At 43.9% G+C, this 20,521-nt stretch overlaps 2 protein-coding genes across 4 annotated transcripts in view; one reads left to right on the forward strand and one right to left on the reverse strand.

Annotated features, from left to right (window-relative positions):
• The window catches only part of GSK3B (glycogen synthase kinase 3 beta), a 65,936-nt gene extending 60,792 nt beyond the window's left edge, over window positions 1-5,144 (forward strand). For both annotated transcript variants that reach the window (XM_080987195.1, XM_080987196.1), the window contains one exon: window positions 1-5,144. In XM_080987195.1, the coding sequence (XP_080843321.1) occupies window positions 1-68 (68 nt within the window). In that variant the 3' untranslated portion in view covers window positions 69-5,144.
• CFAP91 (cilia and flagella associated protein 91) overlaps window positions 5,135-20,521 on the reverse strand; it is a 23,406-nt gene continuing 8,019 nt past the window's right edge. For both annotated transcript variants that reach the window (XM_080987115.1, XM_080987116.1), the window contains exons 7-18: window positions 18,976-19,153; window positions 17,601-17,758; window positions 17,303-17,485; window positions 16,914-17,053; window positions 15,548-15,664; window positions 14,737-14,808; window positions 13,104-13,250; window positions 11,873-12,094; window positions 9,583-9,731; window positions 8,588-8,679; window positions 7,292-7,573; window positions 5,135-6,521 (exon numbers count right to left, since the gene is read on the reverse strand). In XM_080987115.1, the coding sequence (XP_080843241.1) occupies window positions 7,293-7,573; window positions 8,588-8,679; window positions 9,583-9,731; window positions 11,873-12,094; window positions 13,104-13,250; window positions 14,737-14,808; window positions 15,548-15,664; window positions 16,914-17,053; window positions 17,303-17,485; window positions 17,601-17,758; window positions 18,976-19,153 (1,739 nt within the window). In that variant the 3' untranslated portion in view covers window positions 5,135-6,521; window position 7,292. The remainder of the gene's footprint in view (window positions 6,522-7,291; window positions 7,574-8,587; window positions 8,680-9,582; window positions 9,732-11,872; window positions 12,095-13,103; window positions 13,251-14,736; window positions 14,809-15,547; window positions 15,665-16,913; window positions 17,054-17,302; window positions 17,486-17,600; window positions 17,759-18,975; window positions 19,154-20,521) is intronic.

Genomic DNA, 20,521 nt, shown 5'->3' on the forward strand with positions numbered 1-20,521 from the left:
ATGCCAATGCAGGAGATCGAGTTCAGACCAATAATGTAGCTTCAGCATCAGCCTCCAACTCCACCTGAACTGGTCACAAGCAGCAACCTGTACAGGAACAATCGCCAGTAATTTTGAGTCTTGCTCAGCAACGCTGGTCACATTTGGAAAGAAAATTTAAAAAGAGGAAAAAAACCCTGTTCATTATAGTGTTCGATTTTTTTTTTATTATTGTTGTTCTTATTTAACCTTGTAAAATAGAAATTCAAACCAGTTTCATTGTGTGCTCACTCTGCTGCGGGCCCCTTGGGGCAGGGGAAGAGGTGGGGTGGGAAGAGGGGAAGTGGAGCAATAGAACACACCAGTGTCTCTTCCCAGGACAATCTTCTAATTTCAAACAATTGCTGTTGTGTACTTTGGAATCAGGAATCTTATCTCATGCCCTTCCACAACAGAAAGGAGAACCCTCATTCTGCTGAAGCTCCTTTTTTTAAGCCTTGTATTTTTAAGTGAAGTTTCAACTTTTGGTGTAGTGCACAACTTGAATTTGGTTGGGAGCTTAGCAGGAGTTGCTCACCGTGAATAACATACACAGGAGACCTTAACTATCTTTGAGTTGGGATGAGGAGGAAGGAAAATGTGAGGTCTAAAATACACTGAATTGCCAAAGCCGGGGGGGGGGGGGGCAATTGCTGTATGAATAACGCTTAAGGGCAAATCTTGATCTTAAATTCCGTTCTAGCATTGGAGAATTCTGCAGATATGTATGTTACATATACACACACAGACTATCGGCTTGAATGAAAAATGCTCATTCACCTACCTTAAAGATCCCTAAACATTAAAGGTTCTGTAAAGCACAAAAGAGCCCATAGTCAGTCACTTGCATTCTTCAACAGGTGGGAGCAAGTGGACCCTCCCTCCAGGTGCAGAAAACAGGCAGGAAACCAGTGGAGAGGTACTTCTGCACCTCGCCCACCTTCTTTTTTAAACTCTAAACTTGCTTCTTTCTCAAAGAAGCAAACAGGAAAACAATGCCAGGGTTTATAACGTGAATGGACATAAACCTCCATTGCAATTAGAGCTTTCAAATCGACACATTTTTAGGTGATTCTAAAATCCAAATCTAGAATTTGTATTTAATTTCACTTTTTTTTTTAAAGCTTCCTTCTTTCTAATCTTTATTTATTGATCTTCCACGGTTGCTGTTGTGATGCTTTCACAATGGTAGTATATTAATGAGTAGACAAATCAGTTTACTTGCTCTTGCTGACTTATAGAAAGCTAAGTGTGTGTGTATATATGCACATATACATATACATATATATATATATATTATAAATATATACATAGATACAGTGCTGCTTTTTATTTTTTAATCTATAATTGGTCTGACTGAAGCAGAAATGCCTGTTTCTAGTGTCTGTGTTCTGGGTTATTTTGTAGTGGCAAAAAGTCAAGTCTCTCTGTTTTTGAAGCGAAAGCAATACTTCTTGAAAGGCGTTAGGGAAGTTGCAAGAAGGAATGCCATTGCTGCCGGAGCAACCGAGACAGGCTCTTTCCGTCTAGCTTTCTACTTGGATTGAGAGATCTGCTCACCTAGCCTTACACGCCTTCCAATGAATCTCGGTCATCTTGGTGCTTGTGAGAGTTTATTTCATTGTTGAATCTTTTGAAACATGATTTGCTGATTTGGCCCGGGGGAAACTCAGCATTATGCAGATGCAGCCACCGGAAGGCAACAGGGCCTCCTCTTTCTTCTCACGTTTATGAAGCTGGGTCTGAGAGTCTAATCTGATTAAAGGTGCTTGTCAAGGAGGGAGCTGTTGGGCTGTCTCAAAAAAGGATGAACAGAAAGTTCAGATACATGGTTATTAAAATAGCTTCAAGGGGAATGGGTATGGAACCCATATTTGTTTAAACACTCCAGTTTTCTATAAATGAGCCTATGGGGAATGAGAGGCCTGGAAGGGGATCTTGATGCAGGAAAGGAGCCGATAGGTGTCTTCCATGTTGATTTATAGCCCTTGCGATCAGAGCTCTTGAGACACTTGAACAAGCAGGAGGATGACATAGAGAAAACTCAGTTTGCAGTCAGGAGAGCAGGACAGTCTAGGCTCAGAAGACAGATGGTGTCTTAGGATTTGCATTACTTTCTGTTAGTTCGATGCTAGCAGGGAAGAAGAATGAAAAGCGTTAATTATTTTTTAAAAAACAATTGTTTTGTGTGTGTGTATGTGTGTGTGTATGTGTAAACTGAGATCCTGGTGGTTTTATTTTCTCGAGGATCATGGCGGGACTGCAGACAAAATTTTATACAAATCTAGATCCAGGTGTTTCAATACCATTTTTGTAAATAAACAAGACAAAAAGCTCCTCACCAAATTCAAGTTTGTACATTAGTTGTTCTTAAAATTTTGAGTTGTATTGCTTTGTATGTAAATATGTGGACCCAGGAACTGCTGTTAATGAGCAAAACGTTACCATTCAGGGCAGTTAAATCTGTTTTAATAATCAGACAAAATGTAGACGAGCTTTTTAAAGCCATATAGTTTTAACTCTGTACAGTAGATAACCGGCCTGTATTATTGTAACAATAACTCTAGCGATGTATAGTATATCTATATAGTTTGGAGTGCCTTTGCTTCCATAATTTTTTTTATTTTATTTTATTCCTTTTTTTGTACCAGATGTCTCACACATGGAAATCTTTGTTTCCCTTCTTTGAGTTATTTCATGTTAGTAGTATAATTAAAAAGAAAATTCATTCAATTTTATTTTTTATTTTTACTTCAAACCATGGCTTTGTTCGTAGGCGTTTAAAAGTTTCTCTCCCTTACCCACAATAGCAGTGACCGGTTTCATTTTACGTTTGCTATCTTGGCATCTAAGTGGCAAGTTTACATTTTGCTCGTCTTTTCCCAGTACGTTTGTCAAGAGTTACTTGTAGACAACAGCTTCTAGCTAGGAGCTTTAGTTTAGTCTTTGTTTCCGTAGAGGCAAAATAGGGCTTTGCAAAGAAGCTGTCGTGGAATGGGGGTGGGGGCAGCAGGGGGGTGGAAGAATTGGGGTCTCACTCACACATCCTTTCTGCTTTTTTTGGCCAGAGATTAATCTGTGGTATTGAGAGTCTGTAGTTGTAGATTATCACTTGCCCTCCCTCTCACCCTCGAGTTTTATTTTCTTATGAAAGTCATTTTGAAGTTGACCTTAATTTCTGTGCCCAGCACAAAGGCCTTGCTTTGAAAACTCTGCTCACTTGTGTGTTTGACCTTGTTAGTATTCCACGTGAGATTCTCTTCTTCGGTGGCAAAATGCTGAACTTTTTATCAAACCAAAGGTTGCTGTTTTGTTTTTTGGCTTTTTGTCTTTTTGTAATCATCTTGTGTTCATTCCAGTAAGGCAGAGGCTGCACTTTTTCTGGTGACACAAAGGTCAGTGATAGCATTTTGTTTCTGACACTCCACTCAGAAGTCTGTTTTGTGGCTTGTTTTTAAATGAAGTACCTTAATGGTCTCTTGATCTATCCTTTGTCTGCATTGCAACTGTGCATGTCCCTGAGATGGCATTAACGATATTCTGTGTCCCCAGCTGAAAGTCAATCAAGACACTCTCTTAATTTTGAAGTACCTTCCTTTAAACAAAGGGGTGTGTGGAATCAACAAAGATTACTCTGAAGTCATCTAAACTGATACTTGAGCATATACTTCTTTTTATAAATAAGCCAAGTGATGGTGAATGTCCGTAATTAGTGTTAATTTGAAATGTTCCCAGATTAGTAATGCTTCTTAAGAAATGCTACCAATAAACTCTTATCCATTATAACTCCCAGCCACTAGAGGTCAAAGCCAGTAATGAAAAGCACAGTTTAGTATGTAACCCAGGACCTACATTTGCCAGGTGTATACATCAGAAAGCCTTTGAATTCCCAATATTTCTATAGAGGCTAATTTCTTGCTTCATGTGTGACAAGGCAATAAAAGCAAAACGAAAAGGCGTAATAAAGACTTGTACCTAAAGGGTTAGCTTGAGATACATATTTTCCTTCCTTGTGTTGTTTGTTCTTGGTTTTTTTGGGAAAAAACAACAATTTATATATATAAATGAACGTTTATATATATAAATAATATGCTTGCCTGTAAAATTTGCGTTTGTTACTATGTTGCTGATAGATCACTTGGGCTTGTGCACACAATTACCGTGATCACTTCCATCTTAAAAGCAGAAAATCTAAAATCTATATATAATGGACTGTGGGTTGTATACAAACTATTGCATACACGTACAAAGCTGTCTTGATTCAAAGAAGAAGCAAAACATGTATAACATTATTACTACTTGAATGCCTCTGTGACTGATTAATTTTTTCATTTTAAATATAAACTTTTTTGTGGAGAGTATGCTTAATGTTTTATTATTTTGCCTCCTCCCTTCTGCTCCTTTGTAAATACATTTTGTTCTGTGTGACTTGGTTCGGAAATAGTTAACTGGTACTGTAATTTGCATTAAATAAAAAGTAGGTTAGCCTGGACATGAAATTTAAAAATACAAAGTGTGTGGTCTTTATTTCAAAACTCTTGAACTTTTCTGTATCCCACCTCCATTAAAAGTCTCTTCTTCTGCTCCTATTCACCTTTTTCCAGAACTGTTCCTCACCCCGCCCAACAAGGGGGGGTTGACTCTTTATATAATAAACACAGGGAGCTAGCATGTTTTCTTAAATGGTCTGTATTAATCTGTGATACTTTTGCAAGAGATAACAGCTTCTGTCTTCCACCAAACCATTTGATTTGATGGAAAGGAAGAGGAACCCTTTGACAGTTATCATCCTCGATGACCCTACTTTATCTGCAAGATGTGCTGAGACATATTATAACGCACTTCCTTTCTTTGAGCCCCTGAGTAAATCTGGTGATGGTGTGAAGAGTTTATAATAACCATGTCTTGTGGGGCTGTTCCTCCAACAAATCGGCACGTTGCTATCTCTGAGCTGGGTTTCAGTCCTGGATAATGTATGTATTCAATGTGATGTCTGTTTGCGCAAAAGAAAATTTCTTTTTCAAGCCGAATGACTGGTCAGATCTATTCTGTTACTATACTAAAAGGCTAGATGCAAGGTCATGTGACTACTGCTTCAATAAATTAAAAAAATATATTGCAAAAAAGACTCCTCTTCATTTTTATTAATCATACAAGCGACAGCCAGGTTGGGGTAGGGCACAGCAGAGCGGAGGTTGTGGGAAGACGCTTGAAGTCATCCTGGGAGGCTGGCACTGCCCATTTTCAGTTCTTAGATAGCCAATAACAAGAGGCCATGTTGGGGGAGGGAGGTGGCAGCCACCCCTACATTGCTTCTGATTTTCTCCCTATTGCTTCACCTTCCCACCCCGACCCCACTTCTCTTTGCCCTGGCTCTCCCACAACTGTTGCGTTCTCTGCCCATATCCTCCATTTGGCTCACAGGCAGATTGGGAGAACAGATGCCTTAGGAGGAGTTGTTACTCCTTCTTCGTAGACCATCTAGGCCAAGAGGTGTGGACTCCTCCAACCCAAAGGACGCTCAGCCATTTCATCCCTCAATGCACAGCAGTCCGTGGTTACAGAACGAGGTGATGGTCCTTGAAAAGAACAGAAAACCCAAGGTGGGGGAGGTTAAAGTGCCAGGCAGCCTACCTTCAGAAAGCCTTGAAGTTTCAGCGGTTGTCCCTGAGTGTGTCATGGCAAGCGATGCCCATTGTGAGCTTTCCAGGGTGCTGACAAGCTGCCTTTTTGCTGTGCCTTGCGCCCTGCTACCCTGAGCTGGTCATGCCTAGGACCTTTGACTAGTCTTACCTTCCTATGCCCCATCTTCAGGAAATGGCCCCTGTCCCAGTGTCAACCCAGTCATTCCTTGGACCAAAGCTGGAAGATGACAGGGCAGTAATATGTTCCAGCCCTGACTTCTTTTACTCCGTCTCTTCTTGTGTGCCCTATTCTTGTTCTGCCTTTCACAAGAACATCCCTTCTTCTGCAGATTCCTTACTTGCTTGTCTCTCTCTCTCTGGTTTCCTTTGCCCAAGTCTTTCCAAGGCTGCTGGAGCTTGAAGAGGAGACAAAGAGAGGCTGTAGGGCTTCTCTGCAAGACCTTCCCTCTAGTCCCAGAGTTTTGGTAGTTGGGTGTGATTTATTCTATGATGAGAAGATACAAGACTTCCAAACTCTCCTGTGTGCTGTCTTTTCCCCACAGCTGCAAAAAACCCCAGCCCTAACCCTAAGCTTCGGGGTGGCAAATGTATGTTTTTTGAAGTATCTCTCTAATTGTTCTGCTTTTCTTGCAAAACTCTTATTTTTCTTGCTGCGAATTGGATTTCAAGATTTTACCTCTGCAGTCTATGAAAATATTAAAAAAATTATTCTGCTGTTGCTCTTGGTTTGTTTGATATGGTAAAGACAAAGATGTTTTAGAAAGAAAGGAGGGCACAATGCAAAAAATGGGGGGAAGACCTCAGAGGTGCATATTAGTCCCAGGTGCCTCAAGCCTTTTGGTGGTTCCTCAGGGGCAACTAGAAAAGCAATAGATACAAACCATCAGCAATGAATAATGAGAATTGTAAAACTTATTGTGCAAAATACACATCATTATGATACAATGTGCAAAAGTTTGCATAATGGGTCTTAAACATGAAAACACCTCATTAATGAAACTTCATCCAATTTCTCCTAAAGAATCCCTATACAGTCGTACCTCTACTTACGTATCCCTCTGGATACAGAATCTTCGGGTTACGCCGGCCACGGCAAACCCGGAAGTGTATACTTCCAGGTTTCGCTACTTGCGCAGAAGCGCTCAATCGTGCCGCGCGCATGCGCAGAAGTACGCCTCTATTTATGAAATTTTTGGGATGCAAACGGACCCCTGGAACAAATTAAGTTCGTATCCAGAGGGTCCACTGTAATACTATACACAGTAAGCAACTAAAAAGTTATTTGACCAAATTTTTTTGGAGGGGGGGATGGGCAGAGAGACATACAGAAGCATCACTCTGAAAACGGGCAAGAAAAAAAATTCCCAGGCAAGTATCGGCAACCACCGACAAAAGCCCACCCCACCCCCAACTTTGCTGCAGGTACATCCACTCTGCTTGCTAACTGGCATCTCTCATGCCTGATGGAACAGAGAAAAGCAAACAATTCAAGTGACGGCCACAAAGAAAGGCCAAAGCTTCCCTGAAACCAACCCCCCCCAAAAGCCCCAGGGTGGGCCTTCTTGTGCATGAGTGGCACCATGATGCCTAATGAGCAGGACTGGGAAGGAACACAATTCTAAGCATACCTTATTTCTTTTCCGTTTCTTCACAGCCTGAGGGGTCTGTACCATCACCCTCAGGTGGCATTTCAGGCTCTGTTTGACTGTCTGGAATCTGCGGCTCGTGGGGCTCAGGAGCTCCTTGTTCTTCAGCTGCTGCAGGAGGCAGATCTGCACTTGGGATTGCTAGCTGAGAAAGTTCGACACCAGTTGCCAGTTGGAGCTCAAAGAGCTGTCCCACGGTCGTCTCTGTAGTCCCATGAATGATCTGATGAGCTGCGTGAATGTGCTTTCTCTGGGACTGTCTCACTGTGCAGGAGAAAGTGGTAGATCCAAGGCAGGCCAGCAATGAGAATGGTGAATCGGGCTCCCTCATCTCCCACATCACTCTCTTAACTCGGCAGGAGACAGGTGTGTAAGAGAAACTTCCTGACCAAGGGGCCAGCCTCCGCTCAGCTAAGTCAGCCAAAACAAAGGGAAACTCTGGCAAGCAAGAGCTGCTAACATCACCAGCAGAGACTCAGGTGGCTTGCCAAGTCCACCCTTGGAGAGACTCCTGGGACACAGAAAAAAAATTCTGCCAGACCTGGCTCCCACACTCATTTCAGAACAAGGATGGGAAAATGCACCCTGGATTACATTTGAAGAAACAGAGGCCCCCAGGGGAGGGCCTTCTAAAGGTGGCAGAGAGCTATGCAAAGGAGATCTCAAAGGAATTAGAGCAAAATAATCAAAAATGGCAAAGGCAGAGGACACTCCTATACAGGAATTCCCCACTGCCTTCTAGGACGGTAGTGGAGGAAGGGGGCAGGCATGAAAGGCTCACACTGCAGCAGGAGCCTCTTCTTTTAAAAGGAAAAAAACACGATACCCAAAATTTATGGTAAGACACAAAGGTAAAGGCCCCCTGGACGGTTAAGTCCAGTCAAAGGTGACTATGGGGTTGCGGCGCTCATCTCGCTTTCAGGCCAAGGGAGCAGGCGTTTGTCCGCAGACAGCTTTCTGGGTCATGTGGCCAGCAGGACTAAACCGCTTCTGGCACAATGGGACACCGTGACGGAAACCAGAGCGCACGGAAACACCGTTTACCTTCCCGCCACAGCGGTACCTATATATCTACTTGCACTGGTGTGCTTTTGAACTGATAGGTTGGCGGCAGCTGAGACAGAGCAATGGGAACTCACTCTGTTGCGGGGATTTGAACCGCCAACCTTCTGATCGATAAGCCCAAGCGACTCGGTGGTTTAGACCACAGCGCCACCCACATTCCTTTTTAAGACATAAGTAATCTCGGGAGATAAACAAGCTGTTCACACTTCCTACCTTTCTCCTTGATGGCCATTTTCCTCACTTCAGGGATCAGGAAACTATAAACCAGCTCGGCCACAATTTCTTCAGACTGAAGATGTGTTCGACTAAAGAGGAGATCATTTGTACAAAAGGTTATATTTTTGTCATTATCTTCATTTCCTCTCTCATCCCAACTCCTCCGCTCTTTTTTGTTTCACATCAGGAGGGGTTTGTTTTTTTTTAAAAAAAGAGAAACAGTAATATTTGTGCACGTTCTGTCAGTGAGGACACTTCCTACATGATGGGAAGGGGGCGTAGGACCATGTCTGACAGGAGCAGGGTAATACCTCACTTCCACACCATGATCAGGATGGGCGCTACTCCAGGGGAAGGGGGGACCTGCATTTGCTATCTTTCAGAAAACAGGAGCAATGCAGGATCCAGGGCAAATGGAGGAAGGAGAGTCATCTCGCTGGTGTGAAAAATATATAATAAAATATATACGAGCTACCTGCCCGAGTTTGAACAACTCTGTACAAAGGAATATACACAAACTTAAAAAGTTTGCAATATGGTACAAAAACCACAGGTGGGCACAGAGAACTGCTGTTCACATCACACTCACAGTGAAATACTTTTTGAATCTAGCTTCTTCCTAGGTTAGATGGCCATTTCAAATCTTTTTTTTTTAGCATCTGCTAGGCTTTAAGGGTCACAGCATCTCACACAGATAGCTGAATTAGTCTGTTGCAACAACATCAGGAGAGTGTCTTGTGGCACCTCAAAGAACAACAGATTTACTGCGACATACACTTTTATGAAGTGCACTTTATTGGCCAAAGGGGCTCTAGTCCACAAACCTTTATGCCACAATAAAATCTACCCACTGAGCAATCCGCAGGGAACCAAAATATTACACTTTGCATGTAGTCGGCAGGATACGAACCTGCACAAAAATGGTTAAGACTTTAAGGTGCCACAATACTTTATATTGCAATATATTCTGCTGTTCCCTTGAGAATCTATACCGTGTTTCCATTTCATAAGCGATATCGTTGATTTCCACAGCCACTCTTTGAATCTCTTCTCTAGCTTGTTCGTCAGCCGTAGTCTCCATGCTGTCCAGGATGACATCTTCCAGGTAGGAGTCAACTGTACTCTGGTGCACCTTAACAACCTGGAAATAGCCCCAAGCAGAATTCCCTTCTTAGCACCATCTCATATGATGAGGGAGCACTAATCATTTATAGGTTGGGTGCTTCCACACTAGGACCTTTGTATACCATTTTACAGTGCGTTCAAATGATGTTTCCAAATTGTAGACTTCCAGTATTTTCTGCATTTCATGCCCCCTATCTTGCAACCCCCCTAAAAAAAGATTTGTAGTGATTTTTAAATCATACAATGCAATTGTATTAGGTGCCTGTCCAAAGGGTGTGGGGGGAAAAGCTATTCAGGCTTTTCACATCTTGTACCTTTAAATGAAACACATTCGCTTTGCTGGCTGCACCTGTTTTATTGATTCTGGCTGATGGATTAGTGTGTAATTTCCCATTAAATAGCCTTTTTCTGAACTGCCTCATTTCAGCTTATTTCTTGGAGGGGTAGGAGAGATATTCTTTAGCTACCGATCTCTTCCCCTTTATAGCTGGTGCCGCACCCCAAAGAAATTGACATGTGTCAATTAATGGGCTGTTCAATGATAAATTTCTCAAAAATCTGCCAGCCCCAGGATCAACTGGAAGCAACAAGAAGAGCTGACTGGCAAGCAATATACTTTTAAGTTGCCAATAACCTCTGCTGAATGGAACTTACTTCTGAGTAGACGTTTCAGAAGCTCTTGGCCAGCGGGGGGAAGGCATTTCTAGTTAAAATAGAACTAGATTAAATGCTGTGTAGAATCAGTGTTTTAATCGCAATTCCAATTTATTGTGGAAAAGCAACGCGTCTCCAGCACTAAAGGGCTCTATTGTGGAAGGGACTGATGCGATTCCAACTGTTGCTTTCCTATAGCCAGTCCAATACATTTGCTACCTGAGGGCAAGATAGTGGTGGTTCTTCATTTCCAACACACACAAGCTCACTTCAATATACGCAATGGGATAGGCTCCTCCTCTGCACATGAGGTGGCAGACTAGGTTAGGGGCCTTCGGAGAGGCTGTATGGCTTACCCAGTTCTCTCCTCCAAGAGAGGAAGATGTGGGGGGGGGGGGGAGAGGCTCAGGAGGAGTCAGCTGGGAGCTTCCACTGCGGCTCCCCTCCCAGAGCATCTGCCACCTGAAGACTTTGCCTCACTTGGCCTAATGACCATTTCCAGCCAACCCAAGCTGGGAGGAAGGGTGAGATATAAGAATAAATAACACGAAGCTCACTTTTGCGTTTGTGTGACTAAGTTATCTATCTGCAGATTTAGTTTAGCACATATACGGTACATTCAGCCAAAGGATCAGCTGTCAGGTACGCAGAATGGTCAGAGTTTACTCCAAAGTATGGAATGTGTACTCTGTGACAGAATCTAGACATTATTATTATGATCATTTATTGAATTTATATACCACCCTATACACGGAGGTCTTAGGGTGGTTCACAGAAAAGATCACAATACAGCCATACCTCATGTTATGTTTGCTTCAGGTTGAGCATTTTCAAGTTGTGTCCTGTGGTGACCCGGAAGTACCTGAATGGGTTACTTCCGGGTTTCACCGCTCGCGCATGCGCAGAAGCCGCAAATTGCGACCCATGCATGCGCAAACGTTCCCGTTCGCAACCAGAGGTACCACTGTATATAAAATAAAAACAATAACACCCTCCCCCTCAAAAAAGAGCCACATTTTAAAAGGATGTCAATCAGGTCAACCAAAGGCCTGGTTAAAAAGGAACGTTTTTGCCTGGCGCTTAAAGGAGTATAATGAAGGCACCAGGCGAACTTCCCTGGGGAGAGCATTCCACAGACAGGGAGCCACTGCAGAGAAGGGTCGTTCTTGTGTTGCCCCTCTGGACCCCTCGAGGAGGAGGCACACGAAGAAGGGCCTCAGAAGGTGATCTCAGGGTCCGGGTGGGTTCATGGGTTCATGTCGAATACTGGGATGAAACACGATGATAAAAAGTATGCTATCTATGCTCCCTTGACTGTGAGAGGCCTGCACATCCCCACAGCAGTCTAGCTCCCTCTGACCCTGCAGAAACAGTCCTCTACAAATAATTCCCACAGGGATAGCACACTTGACTCAGTTTACTGTGCAGGTATCAGGACAAACTTAAACCCCCTTGACTGGGACAGGCCCCTCTGAGCCCTGTGGCTGCCGTCCCCCCACATACCTGTCTAAAGATCTCATCTTCCTCACGCCTGCGCCGCTCCTCCACTTGCCGGCGGCCACTCTCCTCAGCTTCCCGAATTCGGCGCTGCCTTTCAGCAAGCATAGCAAAAGCGTGGATCCTCCGTTCATCCTGGAGCCGAATCAGCTCTTTGGAGAGGAAGTCTAGCATGTTGGAGAGGGCTCTTCCTTCCACCCGAGCCAAGTGCTTTTCCATGAGAGACATCTAAATGCAACACGGAAGAATTATTCTCCCTTATATAAAACGAGTTACTTTTTCCACAGGAAATGAGCTCCAGGCCTGAGCATCAGAACCCAGCCTTGAAAAGATTATGCACGCTATTTCCAGAGACGTGAAAGTAATCTGGAATAGTGTGCTGCTGCTGCTGCACTGAGATAGGCAACGTGGTGCCCTCCAGATGTTGCAAGACTACAATTCCCACACTAGTTGGTGGTTTGGAGCTGATGGGAGTTGGGAGTCCAACTATACCTGCAGGGCGGGTGTCATGGACTGGTTGGACACAGGAATGGTGGGAGCAAACAGCTGGAGAATCCCCAAAGGAAGAAGGGATCCATTTCACATGTACTACTGGCAAGCCAGGTGTCCCCCATCTAATATTTGTGCAGCTAGTTATTTCTGCCTAAGTGCAGAACCTAGACATTTGTCCCTAGTGAAATTCATTTTGTTAGCTTGAGCCCAGTTCTCCAATCTGTTCAGGTCATTTTGCAACCCGGTTCTGCCTTCTACAGCATCAGCTACCCCTCCCAGTTTGGTGTCAACTGCAAATTTGATGAGCAACCCCTCAATTCCTTCATCCAAGTTGTTTAGAAAGATGTTGAACAACAATGGGCCCAGGAGAGAACCTGCAGCGAACCACTTGTCACTTTTTTCCAGAATGATGAGGAACCTTTAATGAGCACTCTTTGGGTTTGGTCAGGCAACTAGCGGCAAAGCCACCTAACAAATACCTCCTCAGTCAGCGCGAGTTGCCTAAAGTAATGACTCCAACGACTGGCTAACCCAGCCATCTTGTTCCTCTGTGTAACACTGGCATACAAAACTCCTAGTAAGCCCTATCTTGAACAAAGCACTCACTATGAGATTATATTCCTCCCTCAGATGACCAAATGCCATCTTGCATCATAAGCTTCTGTTGCACACATTGTTGTAGGAGACAGAAGGGAAAGACTTTGAACAAGATACTGGTCCACTGCCTCTCTGTTTATGGCCAAACCTTGTGTTCATGCAGATCCCGCTGCCTCTGCAGGGCCAACGTCACTTGCTTCTCCGCCTTCTTCAACAGTTGCCCATCCTCCTGAAGCGCATGAGTGGTGCGCAACTCACGGATCAGTTCCAGTCGCTTTTCCTTCCCTTCAAACATCTGCCAGGAAGTCAGAGGGAAGGAAGGAATGAAGACGCAGCTTCGCTGAATGTTCTCTTCCACCAAACTTTATTGTTGTCATCTCATTTTTTAAAATATAAATTACCCTAGTTTTTGTATGGTTTTATAAACAAACAGAGCAAGTAAAATACAAATAAAACATAAATATAGCCACCTACTCCCTCATAAGAGAATCATTTCTCCAGGTAGAGAAACAACCTATGTTAAAGAACCAGGCTATGCTTGACAACACAGGGAAACAAATCTGAATTTATGGGAAGTGTTCTGTTTCCCCTTCAGAGTCACAATGTCTTTAAAGAAAGGAAACAATATATCGAGAAAGGAATCACACTTGCTTTTCATATATTTGACAAGTTAATTTTTGCAGAACCATTAATTTCCACACTTTGATTATCCACTCCAGAGAAGTAGGGTGGGAACCTGAACTTGACTGTGAGAAATAAACCAGGAAAGGAGATCCTGGTGTTCAGACAAGAGGTGACCAGGTCTTACACTAGGCAAAAGCACATTGGTGGTCTTTATCAATACAGCTATGTGAAATATTCCCAGAACGCAAGCAGGAAGAGAGCCCTTGCCCTCAGCTCCCGCTTACAGGCTTCTCAGAGGCATTGGCTGACCGCTGGAAGAACAGGACGCTGGACTAGGTGGGTCATCAGCCTGATCCAACCAGGCTCCTCTTCTCTCTATAATGAATTTCTCCCTAGTAACTGACTCAAGTGTGTCCTAAATAGATATGTGAGGTCAAGGGATTCATTTTCTCTAAAGCCCAGCAAGGCAACTGAATAGCTTAAAAACCCACTTGAATCTAGCCCAAAGAAGGTACATCTTGCTTGGGGGAAGAAATATCATCATTCCAAAACAAAATGAAGGAGGATGGTTGAGCTGTCTTCTTATTTCTCCTCCTCCCTGGACTGCAGGCTTACTTAAAGGTAAAGGGTAAAGGGACCCCTGACCATTAGGTGCAGTCATGACTGACTCTGGGGTTGCGGCGCTCATCTCGCTTTATTGGCGGACCGGTCATGTACAGCTTCCGGGTCATGTGGTCAGCAGGACTAAGCCGCTTCTGGCGAGCCAGACCAGCGCATGGAAACGCCATTTACCTTCCTGCCGGAGTGGTACCTATTTATCTACTTGCACTTTGATGTGCTTTCGAACTGCTAGGTTGGCAGGAGCAGGGACCGAGCAACGGGAGCTCACCCCGTCGTGGGGATTCGAACCACCGACCTTCTGATTGGCAAGTCCTAGGCTCTGTGGTTTAACCCACAGCACCATCCGCGTCCCAACTTACATATTTATTAAAGATCCACCCCAACTCTGTTCCCAGTGCAGCCACCCATCCAACACACCCCAATTTCTCCTTTCCCCCAAGATTCTTGTGCTGGCCTATCAGCACCTTTCTCTCATTATTTTGTTTTTAATCTGCCACTAGATGCTTAAGAAAAGAAAAGAAAAACCCAGAGAATACCATATTCTGGATCGCTCTGCCTCGGATTAAGCTCTGGAGTGTAATCACAGCTAGTTCTCTTTCTTCTTCAATCTGCAAAAGACAAGAAGAGTTTGCCACTGCCAACTGCTTTGTTGCAGGAAGACACTCAGGAAAGGACATCGCTGAATGGTCTGTGCAATATTACCTAGATTTCTGAGAATGTGGCTCACATTTATTGACTTTAATCCCTGTATACCCAGCCTAGTTGGTTTACAGATATGGGGCGGGGGGTGGGCAGAAGGGAAGCATAGCAATGGAAAGATTGGGGCATTCAGATTTTTAAAGCACAAATCTACTCTAAGGATGCCTAGGATCCTTAGAGGATCAGGAGATCAGGAAGACTCTAGCATATCCTTCAAGTGTCTCAACTTTCCTGGGACATCCCGGACTTACAGAAGCCACCCCAGCTTCTGATTTGATCACAGAATGTCCCATTTCCCCACTCCAGTGCTGCTGCCCAGCTCAGGGAGGACGGTGAGCAAGCACTTGCAGTGGCCTCCACTCTTGTGCAAGTCACTTTCTCTCCTCCTTTCCCGGACCACCGTCACCTTGTCAGGTTGTGCCCTTGCCTGCCTTTGACCTACCGCTTGATTCTGAGCTCTCCAACCCTCTATTGTGCCTTGGAACTTGACCTTCTGCCTGGTCCGATTCCGCCCTTGCCTCTGACCCTTGTCTGCCTGTCATTATTTCTACCTGTTGCCTTTCTGATCTTCCTCCCCCCACACCAAAACTGCAGCCCGCCTTGGAGATAGGCCAAGGCCCCTCAGAGGGTCAGAAATATTCCACCTACCAGTGAAGGCACTTCCAGTGTTGGAGTGGGAGGACGAGCGGGGATCTTGGATATCTTCTCAAGGAAACGAAGTGGTTTACACGGCTCCTTAACCTTTTTCTTTCTGTCTTGCAGTATCTGGAAAAGAAGTTAGTAGCATCGGAGGAACTAGGCCTAAGTGACCTGAAGAGCATCTCTTCACTATTATTCTTTTTTTAATTCACCCAAAAAACTGTTGCAGTAGTACAAAACATTTATAACACCCGGTCCATGTTTTACATTGGCACTATTCATTTCACATATTTTCCCAATCTGCTAGAAAGTAATGGGATAATGAGGGGAGGCTGGGAAGGAGAAGAGAATGAAGAAGGATGGTATGAAGGTAAAAGGATCAACAGAAGTTGAATAGCAGCCTGCAACCTCTAAAAATAGATGGCACGGTTTCTCCTCAGCACAGGCACGCCAGGTTCCACCCAGCATTGTGGGGGCCCAGTGTGTGTGTGTGTGTGTGTGTGTGTGATGTCATGCACCTGCATGACGTCACATGCCGCTGCCGCAGTGGGAGGGCAGATGGAACGCCCTGTCGCAGCACACAACACATTTGGTCGCCCGGCCAGGCACTCACAGTAAAAATTTTGTGGGTGCCTTTGTGGGATGTCTCATCACTGAAGCTGTCAAATACAATTCCTGTTGCCTAGAGTGGACACACACGGGAATGTTGCTCCAGACTGGAAGGACTTCCTGTCATACCTGCTCTGGAGCCTCCTCCCCCTGTGTGACCAGGTAGATGGGCATGACCCTAGCAGACCCTACCAAAGGGCTAGTGACACAGCCATCGTCCTCTTTTCCCCTTTTTCCATTTTCTCCTTTCGGACACACATGGCTTCTCCTTCCACATGGCTCATCCTTACAAGCCTAGCTCAGACTTCTTTTCTCTATAAATGTAACTGTAACTACAAGATAAAGCCTGCCTTCAGGATACTACTATGAATTGAATGTAAGTAAACTTTACCATTACTTTTAAAGAAGACTGCCGTGCTGTTATTATTTTTAAGAGGGAAATAAAGGGGAAATTTACCAGGAACAATCGAGTCTGGACAAGCCAGACTGGATTGCTTAACTTAAATGATTCTCATGAATCCATCAACTAGCTTCCTGAAATGTACAAGGAAATGTGCTCTGCTCCTTGCTCACTAGCTTGAGTGAGGAGGGATAATATTTCATCAATATATCCTCTCCTACTTTCCACAACATTCCCACAGCCTTGACAGCCAAGATGGCGCCTATGCCTCAGCACACAGTTTTCTTGCCTAGAATGGCCTAAAGCAAAGCAAGAGACAGATTTCAGGTAGGACGAGTTGCAATGGCCTCACATAAAGCACTGTACCTGGTAAACCTGTGCCAGTTCCAATTCTAGTCTAGCCGACCGTTTAATAAACCCATCCTTAGTGGTGGTGTTCCTTTTGGGAGCTTCAGATCGGGGCTGAGTGACGGAGTCAGGAAGAGATGCCTCCAGCTCAAGTAATCCTAGGAAAGATAGAATGCAAGTATTGGGGTGGGGTGGAAGCGGAAGTGGAGGAAGAAGAGAGAAATTGGAATTGTGATGAAAGAGAATGACTCACTTTGATCCAATGATCAGGCACAGAGATTACAACAGAGCACATGAAACTGAGCTTCCCCTGAACAGAAAGGAGATGAAGTCTGCATGTCCTTTGGAGCTCTCATGTGTCCAGGAAAAGGGAAAATGGACTAGAAGATTTCCTTAGCATGACTGACCTTGATAGGTGTTGAGAAAGGGGTTCTTCACTATGAAACGGTCAGCTCTATTGTCTGGAAAGTAGCCAATTCTTGATAGAGGAGCATAAGGCTGTGAATCAAATTCAGTGTAGTCCCTGATGACATTTCTTTTATCCAGTTTTCCTTCCACATTTTTCCCCTTGGCTATCAGTCTTCGGATTGCTGAGAAGGAATTTCAGACAAGATGCACATCTAAATGAAAATCTGCATCAGCTTTCCGTAGCTTGGGAAAGCAGACAGTGGTATAGACTTTCTACTCCATTACCATTTCCATTACCTTTTATATGTTCATGCTGAATTTTTTTAATTTTTTCTTCTTTTTCTTGCATGAGGTTAAACCAGTGAGCATCCAAGCGAGTGACCATCAGTTCATTGCGGTTCTCTTCCCTTTTCCTCAGCAGAGCCTTTAAGAGTTCTAGTCTAACTTCTTGCAATCTTCAAAAAAAGAATAGGAAAAGAAGAGGGTTCAACAGATCTCAAACACTACTGCCATCCTCATTTAGATCAGGCTTCCTCAACCTTAGCCTTCCAGATATTTTGAGACTACAATTCCCATCATCCCTGACCACTTATCCTGCTAGCCAGGGATCATGGGGGTTGTAGGCCCAAAACATCTGGAGGGCCGAGGTTGAGGAAGCCTGATTTAGATGATTTACCTATAACAAATGTTTCTCTTTTTTTGTTCCAAATATCCAGTGCACATTTTTATCATGCACCTTTTATAATGGCTTGCAGAACCAATGAGCCAATAAAATAAATGCAGCCTGCCAGCTATGTATGGTGGCCACGCCCACAAACATTTCCCGCTAATTAAGAAGAAGCACCTGGCTGTCAAGAGCCTATGAGGTATTTTCAAGAGGTGGCAGGCCTGAAATTTCATTTTGGCAAATCAGATATGATGTTTTTTAAGATCCCAGTGGGGGAACAGTCTAGGATAATGAGGGTTTTCAAATCCTGGTACGCCATACCAAACTTAGGTCTCTAGGGTTCACGGTGACAAAGAATCTAAATCAACTATATACCACTAACTATGGCCCAGTTTGGAAACTAAACACTAGGGACACCTGCACATGGAGGACCATTAACTTATCCATCATGGATACGATGATGATAATGATGATGATGATACTAATAATAATTTATTATTTATACCCCGCCCATCTGGCTGGGTTTTCCCAGCCACTCTGGGCAGCTCCCAACAGAATATTAAAAACACGATAAAACATCAAACATTAAAAACTTCCCTAAACTGGGTTTCCCTCAGATGTCTTCTAAATGTCAGATAGTTGTTTATTTCCTCGACATCTGATGGGAGGGCGTTCCACAGGGTGGGTGCCACTACAGAGAAGGCCCCTGCCTGTGTCCCTGTAGCTTTGCTTCTCGCAATAAGGGAACCGCCAGAAGGCCCTCGGAGCTGGACCTCAGTGTCCGGGAAGAACGATGGGGGTGGAGACACTCCTTCAGGTATACTGGGCCGAGGCTATTTAAGGCTTTAAAGGTCAGCACCAATATTTTAAATTGTGGTTAAAGTGATGGTCTCCTGAAGTTACTGTTTCTGTTCAGAACCTGTTTTGGTTGCTTGTTTGGAACTTGAGCAGAGCTTCCTTGGGCCCATGGGCAACGAAACAGGAAGGTAAAAATTAAAGACTTACTCCTCTATTTCTACTTCCCGGAAGGCCCACTCTTTCCTCTCCATTTCCTCCATCATCCTCCGCCTCTTTGCAATCTGTGTGGCATCGCTGAGGGGGGGGAGTGTGGCCTCCCAGGCACGTTTTTCTCGGGCTCGTTCAATCACTTCCACTTCTGCCTGGGTTGCTGGAAGGCCCCGTCCTTCAAAGGGCAGGAAACAATGAGAGAGCATAGCTTATTTTTTACGAATGTGATATGATTTATAAACCCGAATGCAAAAACCTGCCTAAACGGAAGTATGAAAAACACATACACTTCAGAGGTGGCCAAAAGCCGGTGTTTTTTAAAAGTGACTAAACTGCAGATGCTCTCATTACAGTAATCATGATAAGACTCCGATTTCTCCTGCAGAACTTGGCCAATAAAAGAGAGAGGCTGCTTGGTCATCGCTTGTATGTAGTTGGGATAACGGAAGATGTGAGCATATTTTCTGCTGCTGCAATGCTAATTAAGACAAATGCAATTTGACCTTTCTGCTGCCCTTCTGTACTGCTGCTGCTTTGATAGACTTTGAATCTGGCGCCAGATGAAAACATTTTATTCATTCTGGCTTTTTAATTAGGGATTAACTCTGGGGTGTAAATTGTTTAATGATAACTCTGATATAAAGAACGTTGTTGTTCCGTAGCTGTCTTTCATTGTTATTAATTATTATACTCTGTATTTTTAATAGTGTTTTGTTGTAAGCTGCCCTGGAAATATAAATATAAATATTATAAATATAAATACTGTATAAATGTGCTACTGGACAGATGGGGCTTGTCAGCCTGGGACAAACAGCTGATCTAGAAGAAGGAAATCTCTGATCCTAAATGCCCACTGACTTGCAGGATACCTTCAGAAGAAAAGGCTGAGGAGTAAACCCTCCACAAATCCAGAGCAGAGTCCGTAAGACAGTTCCAGTGCTTATATTTCTGGGGGGACGAAGGGGACGCTTAACAATGTGTGAATCTAATGGGAGATTTGGAAGTAATGGAAGTTACTATGAGCTGTCAGCTGTGTAATATGAGGTAATGCATATCCTTTGTACTTTTGTCCATTTACTGAATTTATTTTCCATGATTTGAACTATAAAATGGTGATTCTCTTGAATCAAAATGAGAGTACCCCTAAACTTTTTTTTTTAGGAAAAAAGCACTGGACGGCACCTTATACGCTTCCTTTCAGCAACTCCTGCAGTCAAGCTGGTGCCAAACCTATTGTTCTGCTTTTCTTTGGACCACGTCAGCAAGGCCAAGATGGGGGTCTTGTCCTCTGGGCAGCCCAGAACCTCCAGACACACTGCCCAGACTTGCACCACAGTGAGGTCACTGCTAACACAGCAGTTTGACTTCATCCCTGGAGGCACACTCCATTGTCTCTCCAGACAGATGGATGCCAACAGCAATTTCTGCTACTGATATTTTTCGGGAGTTGGTTTTGTTAGTGAAAGGTTTGTAAGCTAGATGTGCATTTTTTCTGGTTGTTCTTATTTATGAATATCCTATATATTGTCGTTTCATTTACTGT

Source organism: Podarcis pityusensis (genome assembly GCF_964106645.2).
Source record: "Podarcis pityusensis genome assembly, chromosome: 17".
Taxonomy (NCBI): Eukaryota; Metazoa; Chordata; class Lepidosauria; order Squamata; family Lacertidae; genus Podarcis; species Podarcis pityusensis.